The sequence below is a fragment of the Sinocyclocheilus grahami genome, unplaced genomic scaffold, assembly GCF_001515645.1.
Source record: "Sinocyclocheilus grahami isolate Dianchi unplaced genomic scaffold, SAMN03320097.WGS_v1.1 scaffold212.1, whole genome shotgun sequence".
NCBI classification, from domain to species: domain Eukaryota; kingdom Metazoa; phylum Chordata; class Actinopteri; order Cypriniformes; family Cyprinidae; genus Sinocyclocheilus; species Sinocyclocheilus grahami.
In genome coordinates this window covers 648,748-668,706 of record NW_015505391.1, presented here as the reverse complement: position 1 = coordinate 668,706, position 19,959 = coordinate 648,748, and the positions used below count along the sequence as shown (strand labels likewise).

The window sequence follows — 19,959 nt, the reverse complement described above, 5'->3', positions numbered from 1 at the left end:
GCCAAGGAGGGGCTGTCGCGAGGAGCATTAGTTCGGGGAACCAAGTCCGACTGGGCCAGTATGGCGCTACCAAGAGGACCTGCTCCTCGTCCTCCCTGACCTTGCACAGTGTCTGTGCGAGAAGGCTCACTGGGGGAAACGCGTACTTGCGTAGGCCCCGAGGCCAGCTGCACGCCAGTGCGTCCGTGCCGAGGATCCCCTCGGCCAGGGAGTAAAACAACTGGCAGTGGGACGTGTCTGGGGAGCCAAACAGGTCTACCTGAGCGTCCCCAAAGCATCTCCAAATCAGCTGGACTGTCTCAGGGTGGAGTCGCCATTCTCCCGGAAGGGTGGGCTGACGTGAGAGCTCGTCGGCTGCACGAAGCGTGAAGCGACCTCAGATGCTTCTGACTCCAGAGGAGGAGATGTCGCGAGTTGCGACGGGAGCGTAGACCGCCTTGGTGGTTGATGTACGCAATAGTTGCAGTGTTGACTGTACGGACCAGTACATACTTGTCGTGCAGCAGCAATTTGAAGCGGCGCAGAGCGAGCCATACTGCTTGCAGCTCAAGGCAGTTGATATGCCACTGCAAGCCCTGCAGCTGCATTCCCATTGCACATGGCCACCCAGCCCCTGGCAGAGGCATCTGTTGACACAACAACATGCCTGGATACTTGCCCTAGGGACACCCCCGTCCGAAGAAAGGCAAGATCTGACCACGAAAGTTGGAAGTCTGACGGCAGAACGGGGTGACTGAAACCCGGTATGTGCCATGCCCATCTCGGGACCCGGTCGTGAAGCCAACACTAAAGCGGTCTCATATGAAGCAACCTGAGCGGCGTGACAGTGGCTGCGGATGCCATATGCCCCAGGAGCCTCTGAAACTGTAGAATTTTTTATGCATGCATGTGCATGAGTCATATGGATTCATTAATAGGTTGATTCCCAAAAAACAGCATAAAAGTATCAAATCATATGATAGTTTTATGAGAAATGAACTTGACATTTAAGTCGTTATACATTAAGTGCAGTACTCTGCACCGGGGAGAGTTTGCTATTTTCCCAGTTGACCCGAAGCCCCAACCGGCTGAGGTGATTGAGCACCGTATCCCTGTGTTCGCACAACTGCGCTCGGGACTGGGCCAATATGAGCCAGTCGTCAAGATAGTTGAGAATGCGAATGCCCGCCTCCCTCAATGGAACGAGGGCTGCCTCCACTGTCACGCCCTGTCCGAGGAACCAGCAAACTCGTCCGGGAACCCCGGGCGGTGCGATGCACTAGAGGAATGAGAGACCCGCGGAGACGTACTCGACGGGGAAGCTCTCACCATGATCCTCAGATCTCCCTGACCATGAACCGAAGAAGCCCTCCAAGAACTGGAGGAGCTAGAACAGGGCATGGCAAGGGGGATACCCCCCCGTTTAATGAGGAGGTATCTAGACCGCAACACCGCGATGGTCATGTTCCCGCACTGAGAACATGACTCATCCATGAGCGCTGCTTCAGTGTGCTGCAAGCCCAAGCACGAAACACAGCGATCATGACCGTCAGATGAAGCCAGGAAGCGACCACATCCAGAAACGCACGAGTGGGAAGCCATCTTTAAAAAGACGCCCGTCGCTCGTGGAGCTCTTTTAGATATTTGCTCTTTTAGAAAAATGGAAACACTCTTTTAGAGAGAGCGCTGAAGCGCCCAGGGGAGGTCGCGGCGAGACCGCAGAATGGAAGCTGCAGCACGCCGAAGATGAGCAGCACTGAACGGCAACCCCCGCTGACGCGCCGTAACACCAACGCTAGGCTGTATCTTTGCAGACACTCGCGGAGATTCGTCCTAGTAGAAGGCTCGGCTCCGAAGCGAAAAGCTGATGTGCATTTGCACGCACTCTCCTTTTATACCCGCACTGCGGGGCGGGGTTCGCATGGCGAAACACGCACGCCAACTGTCATTGGCTTGTTTAGTTTACACTCGAAGGTGATTGGGCTCTCGGGCGAGATCCCCAAATTCGTCAGTCACGACTGACGTAACGTCGAACGTGACTGACTGAAAGGGAACTACTGTAGCACCAATATTAACCAGTGTTTCATTAATAATCAACAATATATTCTTGGTAGAACAGTAGGAGTGTCATGAATTTGATTCCCTAAAAAACTGCATTCAATGTATGTTACTTCTAATCAAATAATCTGCCAAATGTATTAATGTAAGGTTAACATCTATGAATCAAGTGGACAATTCAAGAGTAAGCAGCATAATTCCATTGCTCTTGTTACAAAGCTTAATCATAGCAGAATGATGTAGATCAGCTTATATTCATGTTACTTGATAAGTTTCTGCTATCTGTGTGTGTGTGTGTGTGTGTGTGTACTCAATGTGTGAGCGGGTGTCTTTAAACAACATTTCCATTTCAGAGACATTTTTTTAAACCAAGTTCAGATGAGAGAAAGACAAGTCCAAGAATAAGTCTTCCTATGCTGCAACTGCAATAATTATTCTAGTAGCCATGAGGAGCTAACATCAATATTTGTCTCATAGTGTTGACTATATTGGACATGAGCCCATTTATATAACCCATGAGTCAGCTTCTACAATTCTCTTTTCCACAAGATGTCGTTCCATACTATTCAGTAGTATCCTCTCTGATTTTAGAAAAAAAAGAAACACGCTAAATTTGTACTGTTTTAACAGACCTTAAAGAGTGAAGTAATTTGAAAAAATTTTATGGAAAAGTATAAATCTTCATGCACAAGACTTCACTAAAAATGTTTGGTTGGCCTGATATCAATTTTGACAAGTGTAGGTAGGCTATCATGTGGAGCATACTCACCTGAGGAGCGTGACTTAAATAAAAAATTTACATTCTGCTTGAAACACCATGTTTGCACTAATTTAAAGGGATAGGTCACCCAAAAATGAAAATTTGATGTTTATCTGCTGACCCCCAGGGCATCCAAGATGTAGGTGACTTTGTTTCTTCAGTAGAACACAAACGAAGATTTTTAACTCAAACCGTTGCAGTCTTTCAGTCTTATAATGGAAGTGAATGGGAATCACGGCTTTGAGAGTAAAAAAAAAACATACACAAACAAAACCAAATTAAACCCTGCGGCTCGTGACGATACATTGATGTGTAAAGTCACGAAATGATCGGTCTGTGCAAGAAACTGAACAGCATTTATATAGTTTTTTACCTCTGATGCACTGCAATGTCTGAACTGTCTGAACTGTCCTGAGCACATCCTCAAAAGCCAGCGCATGACGCGTCTTCTTCTTCTTGCTTTACGGCGGATCGCAGACTTATAAGTGCATTACTGCCACCTATCTCTCAAATGGACCATTGACTCTCTATCTACAATCTCAATTAGGAGTGTCAATGGTCCATTTGAGAGATAGGTGGCGGTAATGCACTTATAAGTCTGCGATATGTGCGATTTTGTGCCTTTTCACATCAATGTATCATCACGAGCCGCAGGGTTTAATTTGGTTTGGTTTGTGTATGTTTTTTTTACTCTCAAAGCTGTGATTCTTATTCACTTCCATTATAAGACTGACAGACTGCAACGGTTTGAGTTAAAAATCTTTGTTTGTGTTCTACTGAAGAAACAAAGTCACCTACATCTTGGATGCCCTGGGGGTCAGCAGATAAACATCAAATTTTCATTTTTGGGTGAACTATCCCTTTAAATTCAAGTAAGTTGTGAACTTTTTTGACTATACATTTGAACTGAATTGATTTGAATTGAATTGAATTGAATGTATGGAGTCACAAAATCACAAAACCAACTCACCCTATTCAATTAGTAGACAATTTAATTCAAAGTGATATAGAGATGAGAAGCTTCATTAGAAAATTGTCATCAGAGCTAGCTAATAATATTCATAATAGTAGGCTGTAAACATTGTTTTCCATTTATTCTATTTATTAGCTTCTGTCTGTATATCAATACACCCTTAAGACTATATAGTGTAGATCTTTAAAAAGTCAAAGTATATAAAACCTTTCAACAATTAAATAATTCATGTAAAAAAAATTATTCACCTGGGCCTACATGAAAGTTTTTGACAAACCTTTCTTCTGTAGTTTATTATTTTTATTATTATTATTTAGGGAAGCATCAATATGACATCTGTTGTTAACGCATGCATATTTAAATTACACTTAATTTAAAACTAAAAATAGTTACTTTTGATTTTATCTTGTATCAGTCATAATCCAGTAAATCTCCACAGAAAAATCTGCAGCTTCCTGCAGAAATGGAATTCCCATCATTTCTCAAATAGTAAAATATCTCATGTTTTGCCTTAAAAATGTCTATAGTAATTTCATCATGATTTCAGGTACTGAAAAGCCAGAACGCTCAGCACTGTTTAACACATTTTTAAAATCCATTCCACACAATTCCACAGATTTTCTTCCAAAATCAGCTCAGAAAATGCAGTGTCCACAGATTCCAGCTAGGTCTAGTCATAATTGAGGCATTGAGGTCATTAGCACAGCCTAATATTTATTGAAAGTGAAACAAGCACTGAAATATTTAGACTATTTGCATTTGCCTCAGAAAATGTTTTCACTCATACAACTGCTGAGCAGTTGCTCTGGCAACAGTCATGTAAATTCCACTCTGGCACCTATAGAAGCTTTTCCCGTAAATCCTCTGAAAAAAGAAACAGATGCCGGTTCGAGCAAGTCTTCTTCGCCTCTCTTCTTCGCCTCTCTCAGGTATTCTACATATTGTCATTAATATGAAAACTAAAATAATTACAGTAAAGCTTGAAGTAAAAAAAGAATGTACCTGTAGATGAGAAAACTGGAGATTCCAAAAATTATAAGGGCCAGTCCAGACCCAACTGCCACTATTCCAAGGACAGGAAGATGATCTGGGGAATTAAAAAACAATTATATAAAACTTTTAATTCCTAAGGAGGAATTCACAGAGAAGAAATTGCGCCCACTGATAGCATTAATTTGCACACACTGCATGCTTGATTCACTTAAGAAATTATGCAATTAATTTAATGAAGCCCACAAAGTCTGTTGAATGCAGCTTGCACTGGGCAATTCCCGATTTTGCAGCTCTATAAGTAACAGCTTGTGGAGTATGCAGCAGATTAAACCGAAACAGCTGAAAGTGAGCTCATCAACACTGCGCATCTGGATATTTGCCAAGTTATACCACAAAAGGTACCCTTTTTTCAATGAAAAAAAAAATAGCGATACAGTTTTTGTGATGTAATCTAGTGAGTCTGATTAATATAGAAAGCAGATGTATAGTGCTTGCTCTCCTGCTGAACGCTGATAACTACATTATATAGAACTTCCACAGATGAAAGATTTTGAGTCAGTCAAAAATAAACCCAAATGGAATAATTTAATTCAGTTGAACCAATAAAACTGAGTAAATGGTCACCCAACAGCAGCATGCAATTACCAAAATCATGTTGTGTGTTGGAAGAGTTTCCACTAAAATGGTCCCTACCTTCCTTGCATGGTGAGAATCCACATGGTGGGTAGTCCAGGGGTGGGAAACCCTTTGGCCACTGAATTCTCTCTGTTGGGGACCACAGGATTTCTTTACTGGTCCCATTGTAGTGACCAACAATCTGTGTAATAAAGTATACTCATAAGTATATTTACAGTAAGTGGAAAAACATTTCAGGTTAACACTTCATTTTACAGTGTCCTTGTTACATAACAGTAAATTATGTGTAATTACAGACAACTAACCCTAAACCAAACCCTAATCCTAACCTTTGAGAAAATGCATGTAGTTTAATATTACTCAGTACTTGTAAGTAAAATAATTACACTGCAACAAGGACACCTTAAAATAAAGTCTAACCCATTTCAGATAAGAAAACAACACCTTGCATTACATAACACATTAAAAAGAGAGATAACAAAACCTGGCAATGGGACTTTTTTAGTCTATGGTTATACGGAAAATATTTAAACTACATGATTATGGTATATGATTTTTTTCTGCACATGATTTAGAGTGTGTATATACAACATTGTCTACTCTTTGAAAGTGAGCGGATGAAAAAAAAGTCTGAATATACTGGTGACATAAGGGGTAACTATAGCAACAAAGCACGGATAACACAATCGCTTTGTTACCAGCTAGATCACTGTTAGTTTCTTTTCGTATTTTTGTTGCAATAGACCTCTCTAAATCAAGCAAGCCTCCCGGAACATTTATGAATTAACAAGTTAAACTGAAAAATTAACAAAGCACTTACAAGCTCATGAACACATGCTTTCAATTAGGACAGAAGGGCAAGTAAAGGATTTTATTTTTAAACAACACATTATTTGGTATGCCGAACCGTCCAGCCACAGCCACATTTACAGTAATTATGGAAAATGTGGCATGTGGGTTAAGTTAGACTGTTGTTCTACATATGCTCAAATCTTTAACCATTGTTATTTATTGTCACATGTCTATCAAAAACATTTTCATTATGGAAACATTCCACAGGAAATCTTCATCATTCATAATGTTATTTCTGATGCTTGCAAAAGCAGACATCACAGTTACTATTGCTGATACTCATGGGTTCTGAAACTCTTATTTGGCAGCAGAAGAGACCGTTTGATTCCAAAGGACATTCTACTTACTGCGTATTGTCCAGTTTTCAGGTTAGTCATTCCCCAAAGGCTAAAGTCTGTGTATCTGGCATTGTTCCGATCTATGCTAACAAGGCCAGTCACCCCTGTGATAAACAAACACAAACCCAGGGATCAAATAAACATTTCTATCTGAGTGCTGCTTTCAAAGATATAAAGTAAAAAGGTCATGTATTGTTTCCTCTTTGTTAGCCAACAAATATTTTTAAGACAGAGAAAAAAATTATTACTGAGAGGAAGCGCTGCCATAAGATATTTACTAGAGAGTTCATTGTGACATCTCAGATGTTTGATTTTGTGGACACTGGAATCTCTCATTTGAGTTTGAATTTGAGAAAGATTTTTCTCAAGAAATTCAGAACATTTTATATCAGTTTACATTGCTCTCGAGGAGAAGCAACTGATATCAGTTATTATTATTTGTCTTTTCTATGTCATTCTCTCCTATTGTTTTTCGATATCTTTCCAGTAAAATATCTAAACAGCCTTAAAGTGAGCAAGTAAAAAAAAAAAAATTTGAGATGCAAATAGTGTAAAACATTAAGACCTGTTAAATATTAAGATAATCTATCTTGAAAATATCTTGAATCAAGTTTTTTCTTTGAAAACTGAAAAATATGGAGATCCATACATGACATGCCTTTAACTGAAAAATTAGTGTTTACTATTGTCATTTTGCATTATTGACACACTATTTTCCTAATTAATGCTGTACAGTTGCTTTGACACAATCTGTATTGTTATAAGCGCTATATAAATAAAGGTGACTTGACTTGACTTGACGTGAGGAAAAAAAAACAACGTATTGTAGCTGTGAAGAGAAATATTTAAATGTACTGAAATGTACAAGATCAGTTTAGTTGAGAAGCAAAATCATGAAAGAATAGAAAATATCTTGAATTGCTTGTTTTTCTATGGAGCTATTTTCATGTGCGGACATGACATGCAGAAAAATATATATATATTCTGGCCAAGTTTTATTATGGTAATTTGTTCTCTTGTTTTGGTTACATCAGGGCTCTGTAGGAAAATATGTCATTCAAGATATATTCTGTTCTCTCTAAATGTATCTTGTTTTCAGCATGTTTAAATATTTAACTGAAAACCAGACTTTTTTAGTTTTTTGCATTCAGTATTCTGCCTGGTTGCTGTATGTGTTTGGCGCAGTGTGTGTAGTTTCCTCCAGGGAGAGGGTTTAGTAAATGGGTTGTGTATTAGAAACAGATTTTCCATCCACAAACTAGTTGGGACATGCTTTAAATCAAGGACTCTGACCTCTACACTCACTGCAAGAGAGGGTACGAGTTTACAGACATCAAACTCAGAAGAGCTCTTACAAGTCCTCTGCTCACTTTAAAAAGAATCTGAGCAGAGTTGCCAAAATACTTCAGCTTGACACTGCTGTTAAAAACTGAGATATTTGTCATTACGTCCTCAAACTGTGAAGGGCTTAAATGTTGTCTATTGATATGAACGTCAAAGCATCATAGGGTCATATTCTGAATGCTTTTAGCAATCTTTGCATTTGTAAACTGGGAACACTCAACACACCCCAGATCCTGCGGTTTTGCATTCTCACAGTTATGTTGATTCCATCATTCTGAGGCACATCGTCTGCTAACGCTTCACTGAGGGCTTTTGCATATAGCACAAAACCATCATGGAAACAGCCGGCAATAAAATCCATCTGAGGAAAGGCAAAACAGAGATTTATTACAGGGAAACATCAGAAATCTAAAACTACATGTCATCCTGTACAGAAATGGGGAGCGCAGAGAAAGATATGCCAGTTGTTCTCTAGTGAACATGAAATGAGTTGAGGTAAAACTAATAGGGCTGTCCATTTATGACAAATGTAATTGAATAAATGATTAATTTGGCAGACCTAATTTATCAAATGGTATTAAAAGAAAGCATCTAAACCATAGAAATATGACAAATAAATCCAGTGACACAACTTCCCTTTAGGGGCTTTAGGGGTAAATTGAGACATTCACGGTAAGCTGAATAACTCTCCAAGTAAAAACATAACCATAATTCCAAATAAACACTAAAAAAATATATATTCATTTATTTTAATAAAAATTACTGTATCTGTACAGTGACCCCAAATGTTATAAAACACATTTAAAAACTGAAATGCCATTGCATTAGACAACAAATATATTTAAAGTAAATTAAATTCATATTAAAGGGTTAGTTCACCCCAAAATTCTCATTAATCGTCATTAATTACTCACCCTCATGTCGTTCAAACCCCGTAAGACCTTCGTTCATCTTCGGAACACAAATTAAGATATTTTTGATGGAATCTGAGAGCTCTCTGACCCTCCATAGACAGTAACGCAACTGAAACTGAATGAAACTTCAATTTTGCGAAGCTACGAGAATACTTTTTGTGTGCAAAGAAAACAAAAATAACATAATTTATTTAACAATTCTTCTTCCCCGAGTTACGTCTTCTGCCATTTTGGAGAGTACCCAAGAGCGTAATCAGCGTTGTTTACGTTAGGGGGAAAGCGCGCGCATGAACGTAATCGGCGTAATCAGCATTGTTTACACTTAGGGTAAAGCGTGCGTATGCGTTGTGATACTCTCCAAAATGGCGGAAGACAGTAACTCGGGGCAGAAGAATTGTTGTTTGTTGTCATTTTTGTTTTCTTTGCGCACAAAAATTATTCTCATAGCTTTGCAAAACTGAAGTTGAGCCACTGATGTGACATTGATTGTTTTACCGATGTCCTTCCTATGTTTCTGGACCTGGGAACATTACAGCTGCATTGCTGTCTATTGACGGTCAGAGAGCTCTCACATTTTATCAAAAATATCTTAATTTGTGTTACGAAAATGAACGGAGGTCTTACGGGTTTGGAACGACATGAGGGTGAGTAATTAATGACAGAATTTTCATTTTGGGGTGAACTAACCCTTTAAGTTAATGAAGTTCCAAGTTATAAAACAACAAATTCAAAATTGAGATGGTCAAAAATTGGTAATGTGATGAGCTACGCCTGTGGTTACTCTGTAAAGACACTTCTGTGTGACCTAGAGGAGAACTAACTTCATACATTTACTAAAAATCACCTTGGGAGAGGTTGGTTAAAAGTCATTGTAAAAATAGCTCAGTAAAATTAAGTTAGTTAGCTCTAGCATTTGTTTGCAGATGCCACATGCATTCATATTTTGTTTCTAATGCAATGACATTCAGATATTTGTTTAAGAGCTTATGTGTCCAAATATATTTTGGAGAAACTGTAGACAGTGAAACAATGGATGATAGACTGGATAGGTATTATATAATTGGTATAATTATTGTAAGCAGAAATTTGATTTCTAACTTTCTCATAATTGCCATGCATTTTAGTATGTACTCAAAGGCTTTAAGGATTCATTTCCTGAATGTTTTCATTTGGCAGCTACGTGTGGATCTAGGGTTTTGGGGAGTTGTTTCCGACTTTCGTCAAAGGGTATAGCTGATTCAGGAAAATGGGACTGACATGAGGAAGCCAAACTTATGATTCAAGTGCTTTTAAGTGTCATATCTGATCTTGCGGTAAAAGGAAACAATTTAGCTCCTGAAAGCCTATAGAGCTAAACAGAACGTTCAATATTTTCAAGACAGTGATAGAAGGCCAAAAAAGAACTACGCTAGTCTGTACAAATGTTCTGATTAAATCTGATGTGACAGATGGTTGTGCATATTTGCCAAAACCTGATCTTATTTATGAGCAACTCACCATTGAGGGTTCCAATTTTACATTAAAATCCTGCATTGCTCTCTTGTGGAGTTCTTTGCGAAAAGCGGTATACTCAGGGCTGTCTGGCTCTCGGTATGTTACAATGAACACAGACTAGAGAGATGGAGAAAAAAAAACAGTCAGATAGCTATGATTACCCATAGGCAAATATTAATATCTTGACATAAGAAGTCGCTGAGTACGTTTTAAAATAAAAACGTAGCCATACAATTTACAAAAACTTCTCCCAACAATGTAAATTCTCACTTTCATGTTGACTTTCTTTTCTTGACTTTTATTATTATTTACTTGTGCATTATATTTAGTATTATTATTTACTTGTGCATTATTTAAGTCATTCAATAGCTTAGTGTGAAGAACAGACTAAAATCTAAGTCATAATTCACTGATAATATTCACTTCCAGAAAGTGGTTAAACTGGATCACTGAGTCAGTGAACGAATCATTCAGACTGGTTTTGTGAATCTAATCAACTGATTTAAAAAAAAAAAGCTATTGTATGTCTTCAGAGCACTTACATATATCACACAGTTTCAGTCTCTTTTCATTGTAATTGCATTGAAAAATACGTCATTCAAACTTTTTTTTTTTTGTCTTTCTGCATATTTCACCTGGTCATACTTTTAGCATATTACTGTTCTGAGTTGTAGTTTTAAGTGTTACATAATGTAAACGTGTTCCTTCTACCAGGAATTATCATAATAATCTTAACTTTTGGTTTGTGTGCATTCAGTTTATAAACAAACAAACAAATGTAGTTAGATGTGAGATATAAAATTACTCATGCTGTGAAAGATTTTGGGGTAACACTTTAGTACAGGGACCAATTCTCACTATTAACTAGTTGCTTATTATCATGCCTATTATTAATATATTGGCTGTTTATTAGCACTTATAAAGCACATATTCTACATGACCATATTCTACATCCCTAATCCTACCAAATACCTAAACTTAACAACAAATTTACTAACTATTAATAAGCAGCAAATGAGTGGTTTATTGAGGCAAAGGTCATAGTTAATGATTTGTTAATAGCGAGAATTGGACCTTAAAATAAAGTGACCGCATTTGATCATACCATCCATCCCTAGTGTGAAGTATACACTAAATAGCAGTGGTTATATACTATATACTTTATTCTTCACTGCATTGTGATATTGACACCTTGACACCACATATACAAAGTCACTGTCTTTTCATACTCAACTTCATCAGAGTCGTTAAACATTAAAGACACATTAATGTGTGTCATTCTGGAACTTAAGGTTCAGGCAATGAATGCTCCATTGATGACAAACTGATGTACTGAAAGACATTCATTCCAAATGCATAAGAGTTTTGTTCATCTTCGAAATACTTCAATATTTTTTATATTCTCTCTCTTTATTTCTCTCATTATTTACAGTATTCTACAAAAAAAAAAGTTATAACTTGCTGATCACGTTAGGATGTTGTGTATAGTGCACATTAAACTGCCAAAAGGAACAACTTTGTACCAAGTACAAAGGTACTCTCTAAATGGTCCCTGAGCCGCTTGACTCAATTATCTGTCAATAAAAATATTTTAAAGACTGAATTTAAAAAGTATGACAAGAAAGGCTACATTTAATGGCACAACATTATTTTGATGGAAACTCTGAAGATGGTTTAAGAAAAAATGGCAAAAAAGCCTTTTAACAATTAAAAAAACAATCAATAAATGTGGTGCTGATGTTTACATTTACACCCAAAAACACATACAGATATGCATTCTCTGCTGTCTATGATACTTAAGTGCAAGTATATAATTATAATTTATTATATATAATAATTAATATATAATTTACAAAGAAAATATAATGTTACGTCTTTCATTGTCAATTAAAGTGAGATAAGGTATGAGATAAGATGAGGCTTGGGTGGCCCCAAAGACGTCTATCTAGGGCCCTCACTGGACCACCCAAGCCTTCTGCCTTTAATTATTTGAAAAAGTAACTCGGTTTTATTGTGTATATTCAATTTAATTTTTTAACTGTTAATTCCAAAAGTAATATTTTTATATATCACACATTTCTTTTTTCTTCAGTCTAGCTGCATTAATCAACCTTAAGCGAAATGACTGCAAAAACACTCACTTAAGTAAATGGAAGCCTAATGGACTATTCACAATCAGCGCAACCAGGAAGGCTTTTCAGCTAAGTGAGTATTAGTCAAATGAATAAAACCTGTCAAAATAACTTTACAAAATCCTTCGAATTTAATTCTGCATTAAAGAAGTACATTATCATGAAAAAACCCTTACTAACTCACTCACCTTGAATCATAATGTAAGGTAAACAATTCAAAGTGTTAAGCAACTACACTACGACACTACGGTCGATATCAAAATCAAAAGCAGACAAATGCCACTGGCGCTGTTATGCTAAAGCTCAGTAGTTATTATGGGAATTATTAATTATACCTGAAATAGCTTGATGGGGTCATTCCACTGTATCGCTGAACCCTTCCAGGGCATTGGAACTTCACCACTTAAACTCTCTGCAAACACGTCAATGTAGAAGATGGCGTAGTCCTCCGGGTTCTTTACCTCATCTTCAAAGAGCTTCATTATTTGGAAAAATGTCTGTAGAGGCCCACAGATATACACAACTGTGGTGGGGAAAAAAAGAAGATTAAAAAAAACACTTTACTTTAGATAGAAACAAAAATTTCACATTTCCAGCATAAATCAAGCGTAGCGTTAGTTCTGGCAGGTCACGTTAGTCAAGCTCGCATCAGCTGACTCTCAGCTGATCCCCATCAACCTATGAGAATACGACACCTATCTAAGCATTCATATATAAGGTCCCGCAGTATTATCAGCAGTTTTCGCATTGCTCAATAGCTAATTACCCTCCTCCATCCCCAACTCCTCCTCTGTCAGTCAGGATTCAGCCTTCTGATTCTCCTTTGAATCAGACTCATTCTAAAATGTGTACATAACATTATTGAACTTTAACGATATCTGCAATGCATTTATGTTGGTTCTGTTCTGTTTACCCTGGGGGGTTATCGCTGCTCTCCAGCCTAGCATGGATGCGAAGGGAGTTCTTGCCCAGAACGGAACCATACCGCCAATCCAAACTGTATGCTAATTGTCAATCATCTTTGACGATAGTGGTCCTGACAGAAATATATCTGGTGCTCAAATGATATTTGATTCCTTCACAAAAAAAAGGAGTTTGCCAGAATAATTGTCAAAATACAGTGAAAATGTAAACATATTTACAGAACAATTTGTAAACTGGTAATTTACCATTTTTGTAAATAGAAATAATAAAAATCACTGCCATACTGCTGTTTTGTTCCTTTAACATATACTGACAACCACTGAATTAACACAGGTGGTAAAGAGAAAGCCACATGATGAATCAAAGTTTATCACAAGTACCTTTTCAAAAAGTTACTTTTTAAATACTAATATACAGAAGGTGCAATGTGTCATATTCACACAAAAACAAAACACCATCATGGTAACACACATTAACATAATGCAATAAACATTAATTAAACAACATAAGCTGTAACATGATATATATATATATACAGTATATACACACACACTATTAATTACAAAATATATTCAGAAACACAATTATTTCAGCAAAATACCATCAAATGTGAAGTGTCAAGTGTTTTTTTAATAGTGCATTTATTACTTATAGTACATTTAACAGTATTTTACTATAAAAGTACATTAATTGTTACTAAATAAAAGGTTAGCTCTATTATAGTTTTTTCCTCTATATGGTAAGGTAACTTACCAATTAACAGGTTTTTATTAAAGGATTTTTGCATTATTTTTCAGTTAAAATTACAAATAATTCTTACAGTGATGCTCGTCTTAGCAAATACCACTAAAAATTGCTGGATGCACAAATGAAAATGATTTGTGGGGTGCTCCTGGCTTTTAAGAGGATGGATCGAAGAACAGAGGTGTACTCTTCCTCGCCGCATGGCACCATATTGATGCACACGTGCATATCATCTGCATATATGTGTGTATATTTTCCTTATCTGCATATGTGTGTGTATGTTATAAGCATTATTTTTTGTCTTTCAGTACTGCTTCTGCCAGCTCAGGGGCCAGACACCCAGTTAGCAGATATTTCCTTAAGTGTTAGACCAAAGCCGGCCCCAGTCTGCCTCTAAGCCCCCAAATCCTCAACTCTTCCAGCGTAGCATAGACAAATGCATGCCAAGTAGTCCTGCTGTCTCCTGGATGTCCTCCAAAACAAATGCACAAAAAGGCAAAAAATGAGACCAAGCTGGACATAAGTACAATAGCCTCTGTCTGTTTCCCACATCTAAACCAAAAGAAAGAGAAAAGGTGCATGTGCACAAAATTAACTGTAGTGTTCATGTGGGCAATAAGAGTTTGAATGCTGCTTGCAAAATTTTCTGATCCCACTTCTTCGTCACTTTCTGTCTCATTGCTGAGTGTCTAACCAATAAAGAGGCAAAAAGGCCACAAAAAAGGAAGGAGAAAGGGTTTGTGATGACACTTCACAGCCTAGGGCGGGTCATTCCCACATCTAAACCAAAAGAAAGAGAAAAGGTGCATGTGCACAAAATGAACTGTAGTGTTCATGTGGGCAATAAGAGTTTGAATGCTGCTTGCTAAATTTTCTGTGCTTCGTCACTTTCTGTCTCATTGCTGAGTGTCTAACCAATAAAGAGGCAAAAAGGCCACAAAAAAGGAAGGAGAAAGGGTTTGTGATGACACTTCACAGCCTAGGGCGGGTCGTTATCTCATCAATGTATGGAATGTGAGTTCACAAACTGAACAAGCTCAAACAACAACAACCAAAAGCATGAATTAATCTGACCTCAGGGTCATAGCAACTAAATAATAAGGAATAATGGGAGAGAGACATTCTGATGTCTCTGGACGTAAACCACTGCTATTTTGAGATGTCTTTGCAATTCATTTCACAGGGCTTTTTTACGATACACTTTAAGACTGTCAGCACATCAAACAGGATTAGACTGTGAAATGCTGTATTACTGAAAAAATAAATTATCATCCCCCTACTAACACATCTAAAACGGTTTATGCATCTATACATATAAAGTCTATATATAAAAACCAACCACTTGAGGCTGTTACAGTGATTTTACCTCAGGTTATTACACACAATGTGGTGTGCGTTAGTGATTTTGCAGTGACCATTTATGAAACACTACAACAGCAATATAATAAGACACTTTTCAATTATGTTCAATAAACAGGCAAATATATAAATAATAATTAATCATAATAAAATCTTAATAAAATTTGGCCGATTAACTTGAATGTGCAGGTGGGAAGGGTGCATTCGTTAGCACAACTACTCAATATCCAGTTTTGTAAATTTCTGCTGTGTTTATTGTTGGGGCTAAGGGGCTAATTAGTAATTAAATAGTTATGACAATGTAATTAATGCATGTTAATGCAATCCATTTTTATACTATATATATATATATATATATTATGGGCAGTTCACCTTTTATTTGTTCTCTAAAAAATATTGGGAGATGGGGTAGAGGGGGCAGAGTAGGATTACGATATAAATCAGGTTTCAAACTGAATGGTCGCATTAACAGGTGTTTTATCTGTCACAGATACATCCACTACATTCCCTGCCACAGCGTGAATTATTATAACAATTTTTAAAAGCTTATTACCTTAGCATTACTGAAGTTAAATCCAGTTCAAAAGGTTGTATATGGCACTGTCTCTCTTTTTACTTGCAATATGTTAATAAATGCATCATACAAGTGAGTACAAGACATGGCTAATCAGGATCTGTGAGCAGTCAATCAAGCTAACAGTAAAACGGCAACTGCAAGCAATTAGCCATGAAAGTGTTCTAAATGTTCACACACACTATAACAGGGTAGTTAAATGTCAGAACAATCTAGGTATGTTGAACTGTTTCCAAAGGCTACTAAACGATAAGGTAAAATTATCAGATAAAAGTAATGTGCTGATGGTATCGATTTTGGTGACGTACTTACTTTTGTAAACATAGGCTACAGCACTGATAAATCCAAACATGACAGAGTGAGGTTATGATAAGTGCAGAAATCTGGAGGCAGTATAGTAACAGAATAAAATTAAAGTGACTGTACATCACTGTGATACAACCTTCCTTCATATTTATCTATTGATGTTGAGGGAGCATATTCTTTATTGAACACTGTCAAAGACACGGCTGTAAATGACAATTAATGTATTTGTGAAAAGCTGTAAGCAGCATAGGGCTTTCCTTTGCCTTTTGCTTTGTATGTTCAAAGGAGACACTGGGAGACGTGGATTTGTGTTGCCATGGCAGTGTGGATTCAGCAACTAAAGTCATTGATCTGACTTATTTAGACTAAGGGATGAATACTTACCCAAACTCACATAAATACTACACTTTTGATGAAGACATCACTTGTCATAACGTGTATCTGAAAGCATTCTTCTTATGGTTCGATTCGTAACATTATAATGACTAAAACTTAAGACAAGTGCAAACCTAGTTCATAAGTTAGGAGGAATTCCAAATCATGAATCATTCAGACATTTTAAAACAACTAAGCTGCAAGTCCATGAGTAGTCTGAGGTTGTGTTTAGGTCAGTGCGGGTCAGGCTGCGTTCAGAACGCATTTGTTCATTTCCTACCTTTGATATTTCATGAAAAATTACTTAACTGTGGCAAATACAATGTAATCAGTCAATTATTTAAGGCAGCAGAAATACTAAACGGGAATCAGTGAGACCATCTAACCAGTAAATGCGGTTTGACTGTACTGAATGGGCTGCATCTTGCCTGCCAGCAGCAGCTGTTTTCAGCCTCTAACCAGACAAAACTTCTATTGATTTTATGTGCCATTGAAATCAAAAGAGCTGCACTGCAGAGATAATAATGTTATCAGTATGAAATATGCTTTGTCAGTGTCTGGGTTGTATCCTAAATATGTCCTTAGTTCAACAAGTTTTATTTAACAAACTTTTGTCATCACAGAAAGGAGGCACATGCAACACTGGTGCCCCCTCAAAAATGCAATGCATGATGCCCCATTCAGCTCATCAGGAATAATGGCCTAATTACTTTAAAGTGAAAAATATCTGAGCAACTTTCACCTGACAAAACATAATTATTTGGTACTGCTCTATGGTTAAAGAAACATTGTCCTGAGGCTGGGAACAAAAACTTTAATTACATCTGATAACCAGGAGGGGTGAGAAAGAATTGTCCTTGCCTAAATTATATTAAATGAGTTTTAGAAGACCATCCAACTTTTTGTGTGTATATATTTAACAAGAGAAAACAATAGTGAAAATGTGTCTAAATGTGAAAATCTGTTTATTTGTCGCAACACTCCTTTATTACAGAGCATTTTGTCCTCTGTCCGAGAGCACTCTAATCTAAAATATTTGTTGTTTAAAAGAAAAAAACAATATTTACTTGAGTTATTCAACGGTGATGTCATTTTAGAGTAATAGCATTTGGTCTTTCTCAACATGTGGATATAAACATAATCTAAGAAATCTGGACTTAATGCATAATATCCTTCAGTATTGTTATACAATAAGTGTTGATGCATTACAACTCATTGACCAGCTGTGTGCTCTCTTATTTACTATCAAATATTTTTATAAATTAAATTGAAGTGCATTAATATATTGTGATGTTTAGTATATTGTGCTGTGTGATTCTTCAGGGAATTAAACAAAATATAAGGCACTAATATCCTGAGTGGAGACACAAAGGCATCCTCAGTGACATCAGAGATAATGTGTTCTCCTCATTCCACGCGTTATTGCAGTCCTGCCACAATAATTGTGTTTGACAGCTCAAGGGGTTATTAGAATGTCAAGCACAGTAACAAAGCAAGTAATCAAGACACACTCTTGAAAATAACGGATTTCGAGGGTTCTCTGCAGCCCCTGCAAGTTCAACAGAGAACCCTCTTCTTATCAAGAATCATTTGTTTGAATTAAAGTAAAAGAACACTGGCGTATTGCTTCCTAGGGTCTTTGAAACAACAATTCATTTGTGGTTTTGTAAGGAACTAAAAAAATTTAAAAACATTCTTAAGTAATTCTATTGCCTAAGGAATCTTATTTTTTTTTTCTGCTTAACTGTTTTTTTTTAATTCTGCCTACAAATTTTCAATGCGTTTCAGTTAAAGAAATTTTAAAGAACTGTAAAAGAGAAGTGTTTGGTGGATAACTGTACACAAGGTGTACATAGATGTTGACTACATTGCTTTATTAACTGTGAATAGGGTGCGTGCCCTCCTAATTTGGTGGTGCTGTAAATAACTCGCACAGGGCACCACAGGGCCAAAAATACAGCCCGGGGGAACACAGGTGGTGTCAGTCCTAAACCAAAGCTATCAATGCCTCATTGTAGTCTTCAGATTTTAGATGTATTGGATCAAGAATATCAATGTGGTTGCCATGGAGGGATATGCTTTATGCAATAACACAAACACGCTTTATTGATTAAAGAAGGTAAACCCTGTGTGTGTGTGTGTGTGTGTGCGCGCACGGGAGGGGTAACAGTGACCGAACCAGATAGTAATACTGTGGTATTTTGATATACGGTAGTACTATTTCTTTTAAGTATGATGTGATGTACTAATGTACAATAGCATATGGTATGAATATGCAACTAAACTGAATCCAAACGTATATTTTTATCTCTATAACAGAAGGTTTAGAGATCATTTCTATATGAACAACGCCTTATTGTAGAATTCAGAATTTTACACTATCAAATATATTGTCATGTAACATAAAAAAAGGGTGTTTAATGTGGTAACTTCTAAATTAACCTTATGTGAAAGTCATTTCCTAACTGTCCATTTAGGTAGACATTTTTGTGTTTTGTACATAAAACAAATCTTTGTGTATCGTGTTTAAGAATGAACATTTCAGTGGGGTACCATGGGACAGTATACATATGGAAATGTTCCCTGTATTCTTGTATCATGGTATTTCAAAGAACATCATCAATTATTTATTTATTTATTTTTGACTTGGCCATTGTGTAATTTAAAATGCATTTGATTGGAGTGGAGTAAAAGAAAAAGAACCATTGTATGGCAGTGATTTGGACGTGTATTGTGTTAGTACCATGGTAATCTTTTAAGCAAATTGGAGTAAAATGTAAACACCCTGGTATATGAATTCAGTACCTTTACATCAAAGGACGATGGTCCTTTTTATTTTATTATTATTATTTGTGACCCTGGGCCACAAAACCAGTAATAAGTAGCACAGGCATATTTGTAGCAATAGCCAAAAATACATTGTATGGGTCAAAATTATAGATTTTTCTTTTATGCCAAAAATCATTAGGATATTAAGTAAAGATCATGTTCCTTGAAGATATTTTGTAAATTTCCTACCGTAAATATATATATAAAAAATATTATCATTAGTAATATGCATTGCTAAGAACTTCATTTGGACAACTTTAAAGGTGATTTTCTCAATATTTAGATTTTTTTGCACCCTCAGATTCCAGATTTTCAAATAGTTGTATCTCGTCCAAATATTGTCCTATCCTAACAAATCATACATCAATGGAAAGC

General features: G+C 36.8%; 1 protein-coding gene across 1 annotated transcript in view; it reads right to left on the bottom strand.

The window, feature by feature from the left end:
- npr2 (natriuretic peptide receptor 2) overlaps positions 1 to 19,959 on the bottom strand; it is a 56,885-nt gene that overhangs the window by 33,416 nt on the left and 3,510 nt on the right. Inside the window, exons 2-7 of the mRNA XM_016286594.1 lie at positions 12,809 to 12,996; positions 10,345 to 10,458; positions 8,159 to 8,294; positions 6,599 to 6,693; positions 5,457 to 5,580; positions 4,773 to 4,857 (exon numbers count right to left, since the gene is read on the bottom strand). Of these exons, the coding sequence (XP_016142080.1) occupies positions 4,773 to 4,857; positions 5,457 to 5,580; positions 6,599 to 6,693; positions 8,159 to 8,294; positions 10,345 to 10,458; positions 12,809 to 12,996 (742 nt within the window). The remainder of the gene's footprint in view (positions 1 to 4,772; positions 4,858 to 5,456; positions 5,581 to 6,598; positions 6,694 to 8,158; positions 8,295 to 10,344; positions 10,459 to 12,808; positions 12,997 to 19,959) is intronic.